We start from the raw sequence: 14,571 nt of genomic DNA, 5'->3' as shown, positions 1-14,571 counted from the left end.
TAGACTTAGAGAAAGCTTTTGACAATGTTGACTGGAATACTCTCTTTCAAATTCTAAAGGTGGCAGGGGTAAAATACAGGGAGCGAAAGGCTATTTACAATTTGTACAGAAACCAGATGGCAGTTATAAGAGTCGAGGGACATCAAAGGGAAGCAGTGGTTGGGAAGGGAGTAAGACAGGGTTGTAGCCTCTCCCCGATGTTATTCAATCTGTATATTGAGCAAGCAGTAAAGGAAACAAAAGAAAAATTTGGGGTAGGTATTAAAATCCATGGAGAAGAAATAAAAACTTTGAGGTTCGCCGATGACATTGTAATTCTGTCAGAGACAGCAAAGGATTTGGAAGAGCAGTTGAACGGAATGGATGGTGTCTTGAAGGGAGGGTATAAGATTAACATCAACAAAAACAAAACGAGAATAATGGAATGTAGTCGAATTAAGTCGGGTGATGTTGAGGGTATTAGATTAGGAAATGAGACACTTAAAGTAGTAAAGGAGTTTTGCTATTTGGGGAGCAAAATAACTGATGATGGTCGAAGCAGAAAGGATATAAAATGTAGACTGGCAATGGCAAGGAAAGAGTTTCTGAAGAAGAGAAATTTGTTAACATCGAGTATAGATTTAAGTGTCAGGAAGTCATTTCTGAAAGTATTTGTATGGAGTGTAGCCATGTATGGAAGTGAAACATGGACGGTAAATAGTTTGGACAAGAAGAGAATAGAAGCTTTCGAAATGTGGTGCTACAGAAGAATGCTGAAGATTAGATGGGTAGATCACATAACTAATGAGGAAGTATTGAATAGGATTGGGGAGAAGAGAAGTTTGTGGCACAACTTGACCAGAAGAAGGGATCGGTTGGTAGGACATGTTCTGAGGCATCAAGGGATCACCAATTTAGTATTGGAGGGCAGCGTGGAGGGTAAAAATTGTAGGGGGAGACCAAGAGATGAATACACTAAGCAGATTCAGAAGGATGTAGGTTGCAGTAGGTACTGGGAGATGAAGAAGCTTGCACAGGATAGAGTAGCATGGAGAGCTGCATCAAACCAGTCTCAGGATTGAAGACCACAACAACAACACAAAGTACAGCTTCAGTGATACAAATTATCGAAATCAAATTCTACCAGGTTATTTTACTGCACTGATTTGATGCCATTTTCAGGTGACTGCAGCTGAATCCTGGACTGGGACACCAAACTGTGTCAGTTTAGCTTAGCATTCCTCTGCAGTCAACATAAGTTGGCAGCAAATCTCACTGTCAAAAATTAATGTAGGGCCAATAACTGAATCCAGCAGACAGCCATGAAAAACTTTTCAGCTACATAACAAATTAACATTCACTTTACTTAAAATTTAACAACCAACCAACAAAAAAGTTGGAAGTCTTGATGTTCTTACGAATACTACTTACATCTGCCCTATCATTTCTTTTGCGCTTGAATAGTGAAACTTCCTTCTCTTCTTCATTCTCAACCTCTATCGTTGATCGTTTTTTCCCTTTTGTTGGAGTTTCTGGTTTTGACTGCAAGTAAAGAAATGAAAATGGAATAATTTTATATTAATGTCAGCTAAATCAAAGTGTGTAATTCCAAAGACTATGTGATAAAACCCCTTGTGAGCAAAAACCATGACACTTGAAAGGGACATTTGTCTGAATATATTATAAACAAATTAACTGATATAACTAACAGTTGGATATTTCAAAATATCCTGTTTTTACAATATCACACAAAGTTAATAAACAAAATAATGTATATCAAAGCATATTTCATAATATTATCCCCCAACTAAAGGTATGCCAGACAATCATTTATTTCAACTACACTGCAGATGTTAGCCATTATGGCATACCAGGAAGAATATGTACAAATATCACATTCACATCTCACAATGCACCATATTACAACATGAATATTGATTAAAGTGTATTAGAATGCTGCACACGAAATGTTGGGTTCTGTGGTGCACTTTGAAACAACAATAATCTGATGAAAATAATAAATCCACATTTGCATGAGACGATGCTATTCACTTGTCCTTACGAGGCACTAGTGCAACACTGTCACAAATTTTAAATATTTCTGAGTGAAATGCTATTCTAAAACAATATAATGGGTGGCTTTAATGCAAAAGTTTTCCCTGTCTACAAACTGTCCATATGCCTAAACAGTTTGTCAGCACATAAGTCTCAATGATATGTAGTTTCTGCACAGTAAAAGACAATTTCTGGCTTAGTCTTTATGCCTTGCACCCCAGTAAATGGGATGCAATATCTTCCAGCATTCATTCTTTCACCAGTTTTCAACAATGAATACCAAATAATACATGCAGCAATCACTAATCACCATTACAAAGGTACTGACCAGAATAGTGACAATTAATAAAAACTTTTTTTTTTTAATTTCTGACAGTGCTTTGTGTGTAATTATATTTTTTTATTTTCTTATATCAGAATAACAGAGAAGCAACTCTTCCAGGTGACAAATAAAAAATTATTCATCAAGCTCCTGAGGAATCAGTTGTGCACACTTTTCCATATTCTTGAAAATGCTGAGAAGTCACTGTTATAAAAATGTAGCTCAATATCACTGGTATCCCATTAAAAATGAGGAGGAAAGTTCACTAGCCCTACTGTTTTTCACATTGTGTACTTGTTAACATTTCTTTACAGGGTTTATCTTCTAAAGCCATGCTACAGACTACAGTTTTTTTCAATGACCACTGCAGTCATAACTGTCGTAATGTGTCAGGTACAAATGTTTGTTGGTGTTCCCGAGTGCCTCTGACCATTTTAGTAAACCCAAAACTCTCAATGAAAATATAGGTGCTTTGTTGGCATTTGGTAACATCCAACTATTGCCATTTCAGAATCCATTGTTTTTGTGCACCAACCTGATAATAAGATGAAAAGAATGCTACAAAGCTAGTATATGAATTTTTTACACACTATCATAGCGTAGCATTTCATGCTGTATAGGTGCACTTTTATATTTTAGAGGGCATCACTCATACACAGTACACAAAAATGGAGCACATCTCAAATCCGTATGCTGATATGTTCAAGAGCAATTAACTCCTCTCCCCCTATAACATCTACAATCTGATAACTCTAATGAAGAAAGCCCTTCAGTCGGCATGTAAGCAACATTCTAACAATAATCAGAGCATTAACAATTGTTGGATAAGTAAATCATAATTCCCTCAGAGGCATGATTCACTTACCCCTGTCTGACCTAGGATTCAGCTTATGCAGCCAGTCACAGATAAAGTGTGACGCTGACATGCACAACCAACAGAGCATACATTATTGTTTTGTATGTACAAAGAAATACTGCCATCAGTTCTTGTGCATGCAGTGATAAGCGTTGCCAGCTGGCATACTGCACATCGCCAGTTCAAACACAACTACCAGCAATTATTTATTATTTTGGAGTTATCATTTCTGGAAGATTCTTGAAATACACTCCTGGAAATGGAAAAAAGAACACATTGACACCGGTGTGTCAGACCCACCATACTTGCTCCGGACACTGCGAGAGGGCTGTACAAGCAATGATCACACGCACGGCACAGCGGACACACCAGGAACCGCGGTGTTGGCCGTCGAATGGCGCTAGCTGCGCAGCATTTGTGCACCGCCACCGTCAGTGTCAGCCAGTTTGCCGTGGCATACGGAGCTCCATCGCAGTCTTTAACACTGGTAGCATGCCGCGACAGCGTGGACGTGAACCGTATGTGCAGTTGACGGACTTTGAGCGAGGGCGTATAGTGGGCATGCGGGAGGCCGGGTGGACGTACCGCCGAATTGCTCAACACGTGGGGCATGAGGTCTCCACAGTACATCGATGTTGTCGCCAGTGGTCGGCGGAAGGTGCACGTGCCCGTCGACCTGGGACCGGACCGCAGCGACGCACGGATGCACGCCAAGACCGTAGGATCCTGCCGTAGGGGACCGCACCGCCACTTCCCAGCAAATTAGGGACACTGTTGCTCCTGGGGTATCGGCGAGGACCATTCACAACCGTCTCCATGAAGCTGGGCTACGGTCCCGCACACCGTTAGGCCGTCTTCCGCTCACGCCCCAACATCGTGCAGCCCGCCTCCAGTGGTGTCGCGACAGGCGTGAATGGAGGGACGAATGGAGACGTGTCGTCTTCAGCGATGAGAGTCGCTTCTGCCTTGGTGCCAATGATGGTCGTATGCGTGTTTGGCGCCGTGCAGGTGAGCGCCACAATCAGGACTGCATACGACCGAGGCACACAGGGCCAACACCCGGCATCATGGTTTGGGGAGCGATCTCCTACACTGGCTGTACACCACTGGTGATCGTCGAGGGGACACTGAATAGTGCACGGTACATCCAAACCGTCATCGAACCCATCGTTCTACCATTCCTAGACCGGCAAGGGAACTTGCTGTTCCAACAGGACAATGCACGTCTGCATGTATCCCGTGCCACCCAACGTGCTCTAGAAGGTGTAAGTCAACTACCCTGGCCAGCAAGATCTCCGGATCTGTCCCCCATTGAGCATGTTTGGGACTGGATCAAGCGTTGTCTCACGCGGTCTGCACGTCCAGCACGAACGCTGGTCCAACTGAGGCGCCAGGTGGAAATGGCATGGCAAGCCGTTCCACAGGACTACATCCAGCATCTCTACGATCGTCTCCATGGGAGAATAGCAGCCTGCATTGCTGCGAAAGGTGGATATACACTGTACTAGTGCCGACATTGTGCATGCTCTGTTGCCTGTGTCTATGTGCCTGTGGTTCTGTCAGTGTGATCATGTGATGTATCTGACCCCAGGAATGTGTCAATAAAGTTTCCCCTTCCTGGGACAATGAATTCACGGTGTTCTTATTTCAATTTCCAGGAGTGTATATTGTGGTTCTATAGGTGGAAAATCCAGTTTATGTATAAATACTATAATGGGTGATCAAAAAGTTTCTGTTTCAAGGCTGTGCAATACAGCATTACTATGCCAATCAGGCAAAATCACTGTCAGCACTGAGGCAATCATCTCACTAAAGCACTAGGTCAAAGACACCTGTTTGGTAAAACATCCTGTTGCATGAAGAAATCTGTGCTTGCTGCACATCGCAAACTGACAGGAACAGTCAATCATTCAAAGACTTTTTTAAGGGATAAGGAGATAATCACATGAGGAGAGACTAGGACCATAGGGCAAGTGCCCAAGTGTCTACCAATTGAGCTGGTGTAAGAGATGAGGCTGGCCTCCCATATCAACCACTGTCTTGTGTCAAATTGAAACCAGCACAGAAATTGGTGTACCATTCCACAATGGTGGTTTTTGACAGACATGCTGTCCCATACGCATTTTTCATTCTCCAATGAATGTCACCGGTGTTTGTCCTTCAGCAGCCAAGGAAGAAATAATAGCATATTAGTCCTTCTTGTCATAATTCATATTTCCCCATTTACTGTACGCATGGTGGAAAGACACAAAAGCCACACTAATCCATTGCCTACATATTGGTGCTTATATACCCGCATAAGAAAATCATTACATTGCATACAAGCTGCAGCAACATCTTCAAATTGGAACTTTTTGATTCCCATTATAGCATTCTGGAACATATAACACTTGTATAAAAAACTGCACTCCCCATCCACATCAGTTCTGTTCTGGCCGTATATTGATGTCAGTAATAAAATTTCTTTCAGTCTACGAGTTGTATTTCATTGACAGCCCTGCCTTCGGACTTGGACTCAATTGCGATTTTGACATGGCATTGTTTGGTGGAGGTGCCAGGTGCTTCACAACATTTAAATCACCAAGACTCCAGTTAGGCAATGTAAAAGCAGTCACCTACATGGACAGGAATTGAAATACAAGCAGTACATCATTCCTAAGATCTGTAAATTCAGAAAATGGATGGAATCCAAAACAGCAGATGTCAGCTGAAAATCAGGCATCAATCAGTGTTTTCCAGGGATACTGGTCAGGATCTGATGAAATGGATAACAGGATCTGACCAAGTCACCAAATTAACAAGTGGGATGATACGACGTGTCTGGTATATGTATACTTTTATTTGTACGACACAGCCCAGAAATGGTTTGAGAACAACGAAAAGAAGCTCAATAGCTGGGGCAAATTCCAGGTTGAACTGAGGAAAACAATTGGTGACAATCAACAGTAAGTCTGCTTAACAGAAGAACAACCAAAGAACAAGGCCCATTGCTATTGCAAAACGACACAGTCACACATACAGAATGTTTCCTCACTTATGAGAAAAGGAGTCGCAGAAGACACACACCAAGCTTCTCTGATAGAGGATGTCAAAACAACAGAAGAATTTATCAAGTGGTGCCAGTGGACTAAGGAAATGTATCACAAAGAAAAAGAGTCAGGTGAAAGTGATACGGTCGACTCCTGAATGTGGTTCCTTGGTCCCCAAGGCAGTTGCAGAAGACCACCATGACCTCACTTCTCTCATGTGCGAAACAGTAAAAGTAGAGACACAACAGTGTACAGCAGCCAGAAATCTTGGACCGAGTGCAAAAGACATATCCACCATGAATGCTGACCACATAGCTCAGAAATAATTGAGAATGGTGAAGAAGAGAGGTTTGATCCTTGTCATTTCATCAGAATGTAGTCATATCATTATTCTTGGGTAGGACTTCTTGCAGTCACCACAACCATTCATAGACTGTGAAAGATCAGATCTCCAAACTGACAAAGATATTCTAACAAGCATACATAAAAAAAGATTGCTCTGAGCAGTTGTTGGCTATTGAAGACATTGTTATCCCTTTGTCATCAACAAGACAAGTTCCAGTCATCAGTCAAGTCAGTCAAGATGCACAGTTAAACTGTGAAGTTTTTGATTAACTACTCATGGTTGGGGCTCACAGTCATGTAGAATTTCTTGAAGGATATCACTGACTAGAAATTATTTATTTCAAAGGCTATTTCTGATGATGACATGTAGGCCTATCGGAGGATTTTAGTCTGACATGTGCTGAAGCAAAATCTTTTGCAGTAACACTTAACACTTGACAATGGCCCAAAAGTTGAAACTGCAATTGTGAAAAAAAATAATTTCTACAGTCAATGGCAAATATGATGTGAAGTTTTTGTTTATTGTAAAAAGCTACTCAGGCTCACAAAACAAATCTACATGCCGGCAATGATCATAAACATATTGGAGGGTCAAGGAGAACTTTGGATCCCTCACTGTCACGAGCAGCCCCCATTCATCCCTAAAGGTGTGTGCACACGAACAGCTGAAACAATCCAGGAAGGGCAGCTTAGAGTCATCAACAAAGAATCCTGCTAAATTACAACTACAGGCAACACAGGGGAGGAAGCTATTATTTAACTGCCAATAGAATTTGGCTTGACAGAGGATCAACATTGGCAAGTAATAGCTATTTTGTGTCAATTTCAGAAGCTTTCAAATCCAGAGTGAAGGAAAGACAGGCCAAGCAGTCCATGATAAAACGTCATATTAACACTGGGGGTTGGGTTGTTTGGGGGAGGAGACCAGACAGCGAGGTCATCGGTCTAATCGGATTAGGGAAGGAAGTCGGCCGTGCCCTTTCAAAGGAACCATCCTAGAATTTGCCTGGAGCGATTTAAGGAAATCACGGAAAACCTAAATCAAGATGGCCGGACGCAGGATTGAACCGTCGTCCTCCCGAATGCAAATCCAGTGTGCTAGCAACTGTGCCACCTCACTCACTATTAACACTGGGGATCAGCCACCAACAGCCAATGCTCATACAGTGTTGTTGGCTGAAGAATGGATAATTCAGGAGTAAGAGGAAAACATGGTGAAAGATGACATCATTAACACTTCAGAGAGTCCTTGTTCCTCTCCTGTTGTCCTTGCGAAGAAGGACAGCACATGGTGTTTCTGAGTTGACTACCTACAACAACTGAACAAAATCACGAAGAGAGACTTCTGTTTCTACTGCCGTGCACTGACTGCACCCTGGATTGCTTGGAAGGGGTAAAGTATTTTTCAACAATGCACACACAGACAGGCTACTGGCAAATCGAGATTGACAAGGCTGACTGGGAAATGACTACTTTCGTAACTATGAATAGCCTCTATGAGTTCAAAGTTATGCCACTTGAACTATGAAATGCTCCAGCCATCTTCAAAAATACAATGGACAATCTGATTTGACACCTAAATTGGACTTTGCTATCTGGATGATAATGCCATTTTTTTGAAGACATCTGAAGAATATCGAAGCCAACTGACAAATGTGTTGAAATGTGTTGTGGGATAGGGGCAGTTCTATTACAAATCCAGGAAGGTGCTGGAAAGGTGATAGTTTATGCGGCCAGAGTATCCTCCAAGTTCAAGAAGAACTACTGAGATGGAGTGCCTTGGAGGTGTTTGGGCCATAAACAAGTTCTGGCCCTATTTATTAGGCAAACACTTCACTATTTAGACAGATCACCATTCTCTATACTGGCTGACCAGCCCAAAGAATCCATCGGGTCAACTAGCAAAACAGACACTGAGGGTTCAGGAGTATGACATCACATTGGTACAAAAATATGGACACAATCAGAATAGTTCTGACTGTCACTCAAGGAATTCTTTGGCAGAACACAGCAGCACGAGTGAAATCTCAGTAATTGCTGCATTAGATGACAATGCTGCTGAACAGAGGGAAGGTCCAGCCAAAGGATACCAACAAATAAATGGTATACAGTATAAGAGGAACTATGATCTGATACAGGGTGTATACGTGAACAAGGAAGAAAAATTCCCAGATTTTTCCCGGATTTCCCGGTTAAAAATACACTTTCTCCCGGGTGAAAACACGCTTTTCCCGTGTTAAGTGACAGTATATTTTCCCTTATCAATACTTTGAATGGTTTAGGTTTTACACATGGGCGTAGAATTTCCCAGCACTTTAGAAAATGAAACTCAGAGATAAAGATGCGTTTTGGAAATGTCTTATGTGCAGCAACATGTACGTTGCATATTTTCATATTACGAAAGTATACATTGGAATTCCACCAAACACTGCATGTTACTTTCCGAATCATTGAAATAGAGATTGCGATGCATTTCTGTAAGCGAGTCATAGCTCATGTCGTGATCTCGGCAGCCAATGACAGCGGATATTCAGAGCATAGGACACTTGATGTAGTCAGCCAACAGCAACATCACTGTTACGTAGCACGAACACACAAACAGGGAAAGTTAATAGTTTAAATTAATATACACAGTGTTGCTACAAGAAAAGAAAAGCTTTCACATATAATATTGGTCTCTAAGGTTAATAAGCTGCAAGAAAAATTATGATTTCGCATATAATGTTGATCTTTTATGCGCGTGTTACACTTTAAGAATCACACAAATGTGCCAGTAAAATTTTTAATAATGACAAATGTCTGATCTTCTGGGTTCGAAATTTGTTTGAAATTTTTCTAAATGGCTCATCATCAAAGAGCTGATTTTTTAAATGAGAGTCAAACGCTCTGTGATTTAAGAAATTCATGGTACATTCTCGCACATAGCTCAACTTACGTAAAAGGATATTTACTTTGAAAGTAACAAATTTCAAACCCCATTTCGCAATATTTTCCTGCGACCTGTCAGAAATAGGTTCGTTTCAGCAGTTGCCAGAGAGCGATATGTTAGAAATAAGTTCGTTTCAGCAGTTGACGGAGAGTGCAGATAACAGGCGTCACCGCGCTTGCGCAGCTACCATGATGCAGGAAGACCACATGTACATACGTATAAAACATTGAAAGATCATACATTATGTCATAACAGAAACAAGACATCAGATGATATTCCAAGAGCATCGGAATTTCGTGAACCATAACTAAAATGCGCACACTTAAAGTGCATACTTTAAGTGCACATTCGTATGTCCAGATTCCCAATCAAGTATACCTCGACCTGATATTAAGCTTTTCAGTGTGGTTTTCGGGATGTAAATTTTCTTGGAGCACCAGTACTGTATTATATCATGCTTGGTTCTTTATTATAGCATAACGCCATACATGCTAGAAGATGAAAATGTGCACTTGAAATGCAGCAAACAGTTGAAACTAGCCAGTACTGTGGATTCAAACATTTCCTTTCAAATACATTGACTGCCTCTGCGGAAAAAGTTTATAAAAGTCAAATTTCTTTAGCAAACCGACAAAAATAACTTCATTGTTCTGCAAGGCGATTAATGCTTGACAGTTAGAAAGGTGGAAATAAAATAAAATCTGAAACTAATGACATATTTTAGCCTTCCGTAATTATGTGAATGTATTTTAATTCACTTCATAGCTCCCGGCCACAGACATCTGTCTTTTTTTCATTTGACGTGAGGGTAAACAAAGAGGAAACAGCAAAATCGCTAAATGTAAACACGGGTCACGTGGAGACTACCCACTATAACTCAGACTGCTCTGTGCATTAGCCTCGGATCTACGATATTTGCGAACTGGATCAATACTAAAAAAGATCGAATTTTCAAAAATATGTTCATCTTGTAGCGCACATCTTTCTGAAAAGTCTGAAACATAAAACATATGTGTTCGAGGAAATGTAAGACATATTATTTGGTCTCAAGTGTGCTGATTTGTACTGGATGCCATCAAACTATATTCAGGACAGTGGAAGTTGAAATGTCCTGTGGTGCCTCTCCTGCTTCCAGTCGGCCGGTTTGCCAGCAGGCCCCACTTAAAAAAAAAAATCTCGCAATTAATAGTGGACGAGATTATTTGTAATCGGGAGAACAAGAACTCTTCAGATAATTTGCACTCTTTATTGCCTATTAGCTAATAACTTGCTGTTTTGTGTGACATAAAATTAAATACAGGACACACAAAACCAATAAAGTAAAGAGAGAAGCAAGAAAGTACACATTTCTTCAATCCTTAGCTCCTAGCATTTTTTCTCTCTAATCTTGCTACAGCTTTACATGGCATGCTTTCCTTTCTGCAAAAGAATCTATTACCTCACCAAAGCTCATCAAACAATTCACTAAGTGAAAAATCAAAATGTCGTTATCTAATACTGAAAAAGCTGTTAACACAAATAATACTCAAGCCTGGTGTGGTTTCTCGATCTGATTACATCTATTTTGTCACTGCCTGCTACATAAAACAAAAGAGGCCTTTCTGATATTGGAGCAATTTTGTAAGACACACCAAATAAACAAGACTTTTTTGGCACAAACGGCCATTTTTAAAACACGACAGAATATAATCCACAAAGTACCAATATCATATGCCTATTAGGCCTACTACAAGCAAAAAGCTTTATGTTAGGAAACAGTTTCACATTTCATTCATACGCACCAGTTTCTCAAGCACAAGATCGAAAAGTAGTATTACGACATTTTTATATAAATTTGGAATTGTCTTATTCTTCATAATTTGTGTGATGTCTCCGTTTCTTCTCCTTTCTCATTCTAAGAAACCATCTTGGCATCACCAATTCTGCAGCTATTCCTACCATTGTCAAAATTTGTTCGCCGATTAATTTCACAAACACTGCCAGAATCACAGGTTCAGTTATCCCGCGATTGTTTTCCAGTTAGGCGTTATTACGTGTTCGTGCAACACGTTTTCTGCGTTACTTCCCAAATAGAACTTAAGCGGCTGCTAGCCGGGAACTGTACAACTGGCCCTTAGTAGTGTAGGGACCTGGTCAAAACTTTTCTGTCAAAATTTCATTTACTTGAGTTCACCGAGAAGATAGTATGTAATCTTTCTCACCTGTTATTCCTGTCAGTCGTTTACTTACATTCTGGTAGACTGAATCTATGGATTTCAATAGTAGTAATTATAACAAAGCTGATCATTCGCAAACCCAATCTACCACATAATCAGACAGTGATTGACATTCATCCGTTCAGCTTTACTCCGCTCAGCTCGTATAGCCCTGACCTCTTTTGTCTGCAGAAAGTTTATTTCTAGATGTGACGAGGATTCTCCTGACAGAGACATCACATACACTATACACGCTTTCAAAAATCAACTTATGATTCATTCAGAAATCAACTTAAAACATGTTCAAAAACCAACAGGGAAGCGTTTCAAAATAATCGACAGACAAACGTGCGCTGGATGCTAGGCACTTTGTGAAACAAGTTTTTTTTTTCCCCTCCAGAATATGAATTTGGTGCCCCCTTCTCCTGGTAGCAACTAGCTGCTTGCTGCGACTGCTTGCACAGCCAATAGCCACATTCCTGTAGCCAGAAGAGGGAGAATCTACTGCTCAAACACGACTCAACTGCGCATGCGCATGAGTCCGCTCATAACTGCTAAAATGAATCAAATGTAAACAGTTGTGACTTCACGCTCATCGGAGGCAATTTGTTGTTATGAAGCTATTGCATAGTCTTCCTAAAGCATTTGACAAATTTTGCTGTTGGCAGACCCTTGCATGAGCACTTTGTGTCGTTGTTGTATATGGCGCATTTCCTTTGCAATTTAAGTTATTTTCGTTTTTTCTCTCGTTTATGTATTATTGTTGAAGTATTATTCTGCAGTAGCAGGATACAATAATATCCTTTGTTAGAATATTGGTTCTTACCAGTCAAAATTGCAAAAATTTAACTGAAAACTAAAACAATGAAAAATTCCTGGAATCCTGAAAAATTTCCTGGTTTTTCCCGGTTTTCTCCCGGATGAAAAAATTCCCGGGTTTTTCCCGGGTCGTATACACACTGTCATAATGTGGAAATTGATGCTCATCATCCAGGTCATCTGTGGCCAGCAACCCCAAGGTATTTCCATTATATTCCAACATCACGTCGACATGACACTCATCTGGGATTTATGAAGACTCGAGACCAAATCAGATGCAGGTATCACTCACCAAGTCTCTACTGATCCATTAGACACTATGTGAGCCACTGTAAAAAATGCATGTGTTGCAATTACTTCTGGGGCATCTGGTACTAAACCTGCCTGCAGCAGCACCACTTTACCAAATTGGAAGTGACCTCTTGGGGAGATTCCCTAAATTGACAAAAGGGAGTCAATGAATAATAGTCAGCACAGTCTACCTCACCCACAATGTTGTCACCAAAACAATGCAGCTCCAGTAATTGCACAGTTCCTTGTAGAAGGCATCATTCTAAAGTGCAGTGCTCCCCACATGATGATCTCTCATGGTGGAAAAGTTTTCCAGTTGAGAATAGTATCAGGGCAATTTCACGTTGCGACAACACTTAGAGGATAACTGCCTACCAGCCACAGACGAATGGCCTAAAAAAAACATGTCAGTACGATGTTGGCAGGCATGCTCTCAATGTACACTGACACTGCACAGAATGACTTGGGTACAATACTTCCCATCATGATATTCGCATAAAACACAGTGGAGCAAGACACTATAGTTTTCACACTGTTCTTTCTGCTCTAGAGCCATGAGTTCAAAACAATGGATAAACTTTTCTCATTTCAACTGATCGATACTCATGATGACTACATGAAACATCTCATAACCAGGACAGAAGAAGCAAGGCAGCTGGCTTGCATACAGAACCTGGACACCCAGGAGAAAGATGATGACCACTATAACATAAAGCACTGGCCAGTGAGACACAGCCCCGTAGACTATGTATGGAGTTCTACACTTCTGTGGAATGTTGGACTATTATAAAAGTTATTGAAGCATAACTTTTGACTATATTGTATCCTCTGTCACTTGTCTGAGGATTATGATCCTTCATCAAGAAGACGAGGGCAGAAAATGAAGTCCTGCTATTGTCCAAAGATGCAAATCAATGATGAAAGGGGAGCTACCTCTAATGCTCATCATAGAGGAGATGCTGTGACAACATAACCAGAACATAAGGATCTGCCAGCACAGCCATACAGAGGGCCATGGACAAGATCCAAGATAAACGAAAGGACCAAGGAACAAATTCCAGGGAACGATTGGTTCATAGTTCACTTCGGTCGCGGCTGTCTACTTATAGTTCCCGGGAACGAGGAACGATCGGTTCGTAGTTCACTTTGGTCGCGGCGGTTTACTTATAGTTCCCGGGAACGAGGAACGATCGGTTCATAGTTCACTAGTTCACTTCAGTCGCGCCGGTCACTTCGGCAGTTCTCGTTCCAGCCTCGGTCGCACGCTCGTCTCAGTCTCGGCCTCCCTCGGCCGCACTTGTCATTCTTCGCATGACCACCTGTCTCAGTTCCACTTCCGACTGCTCCTAGTTAGTTCAGTATCCAGTTGTTCGTTTCGTTCACTGCGCTTGCCCATTTTACATGTGTTCCAAACTGTTCTTGCACTTGGCTCTGGCTATTCAGTTCAGTGACCGGTAATCAAAAAGTATTTTATAGTTACGTAAATTACATAAAAATTACATTGTATGTAATAGGTATGTTTTTCCAGGTAACAAAAGGGCATATCAGCTCAATTCATTATATCAACGAACAGCAGAATACATACTTATAACAAGGCAAGTTTTTTTGTTATTCATATATTTTTTGGTTTCATCAACTTGATTTAGCAACTAACTTTCAATAATTTGCTTAATGTTTAGTGTAAGAAAATTCATATAAAACGATTTTCGTGTATCTTTCATATACAAAACACTACATTTAGGAAGGCTCTA

General features: G+C 40.9%; 1 protein-coding gene across 1 annotated transcript in view; it reads right to left on the bottom strand.

Moving 5' to 3' along the window:
- LOC124721362 overlaps positions 1–14,571 on the bottom strand; it is a 187,081-nt gene that overhangs the window by 94,425 nt on the left and 78,085 nt on the right. The window contains 1 exon segment of the mRNA XM_047246296.1: positions 1,411–1,521. Within this exon segment, the coding sequence (XP_047102252.1) occupies positions 1,411–1,521 (111 nt within the window).

This window comes from Schistocerca piceifrons, chromosome X (genome assembly GCF_021461385.2).
Source record: "Schistocerca piceifrons isolate TAMUIC-IGC-003096 chromosome X, iqSchPice1.1, whole genome shotgun sequence".
NCBI classification, from domain to species: domain Eukaryota; kingdom Metazoa; phylum Arthropoda; class Insecta; order Orthoptera; family Acrididae; genus Schistocerca; species Schistocerca piceifrons.
The sequence above is the reverse complement of the archived record's forward strand: the minus strand, read 5'-3'. Positions and strand labels throughout refer to the sequence as shown.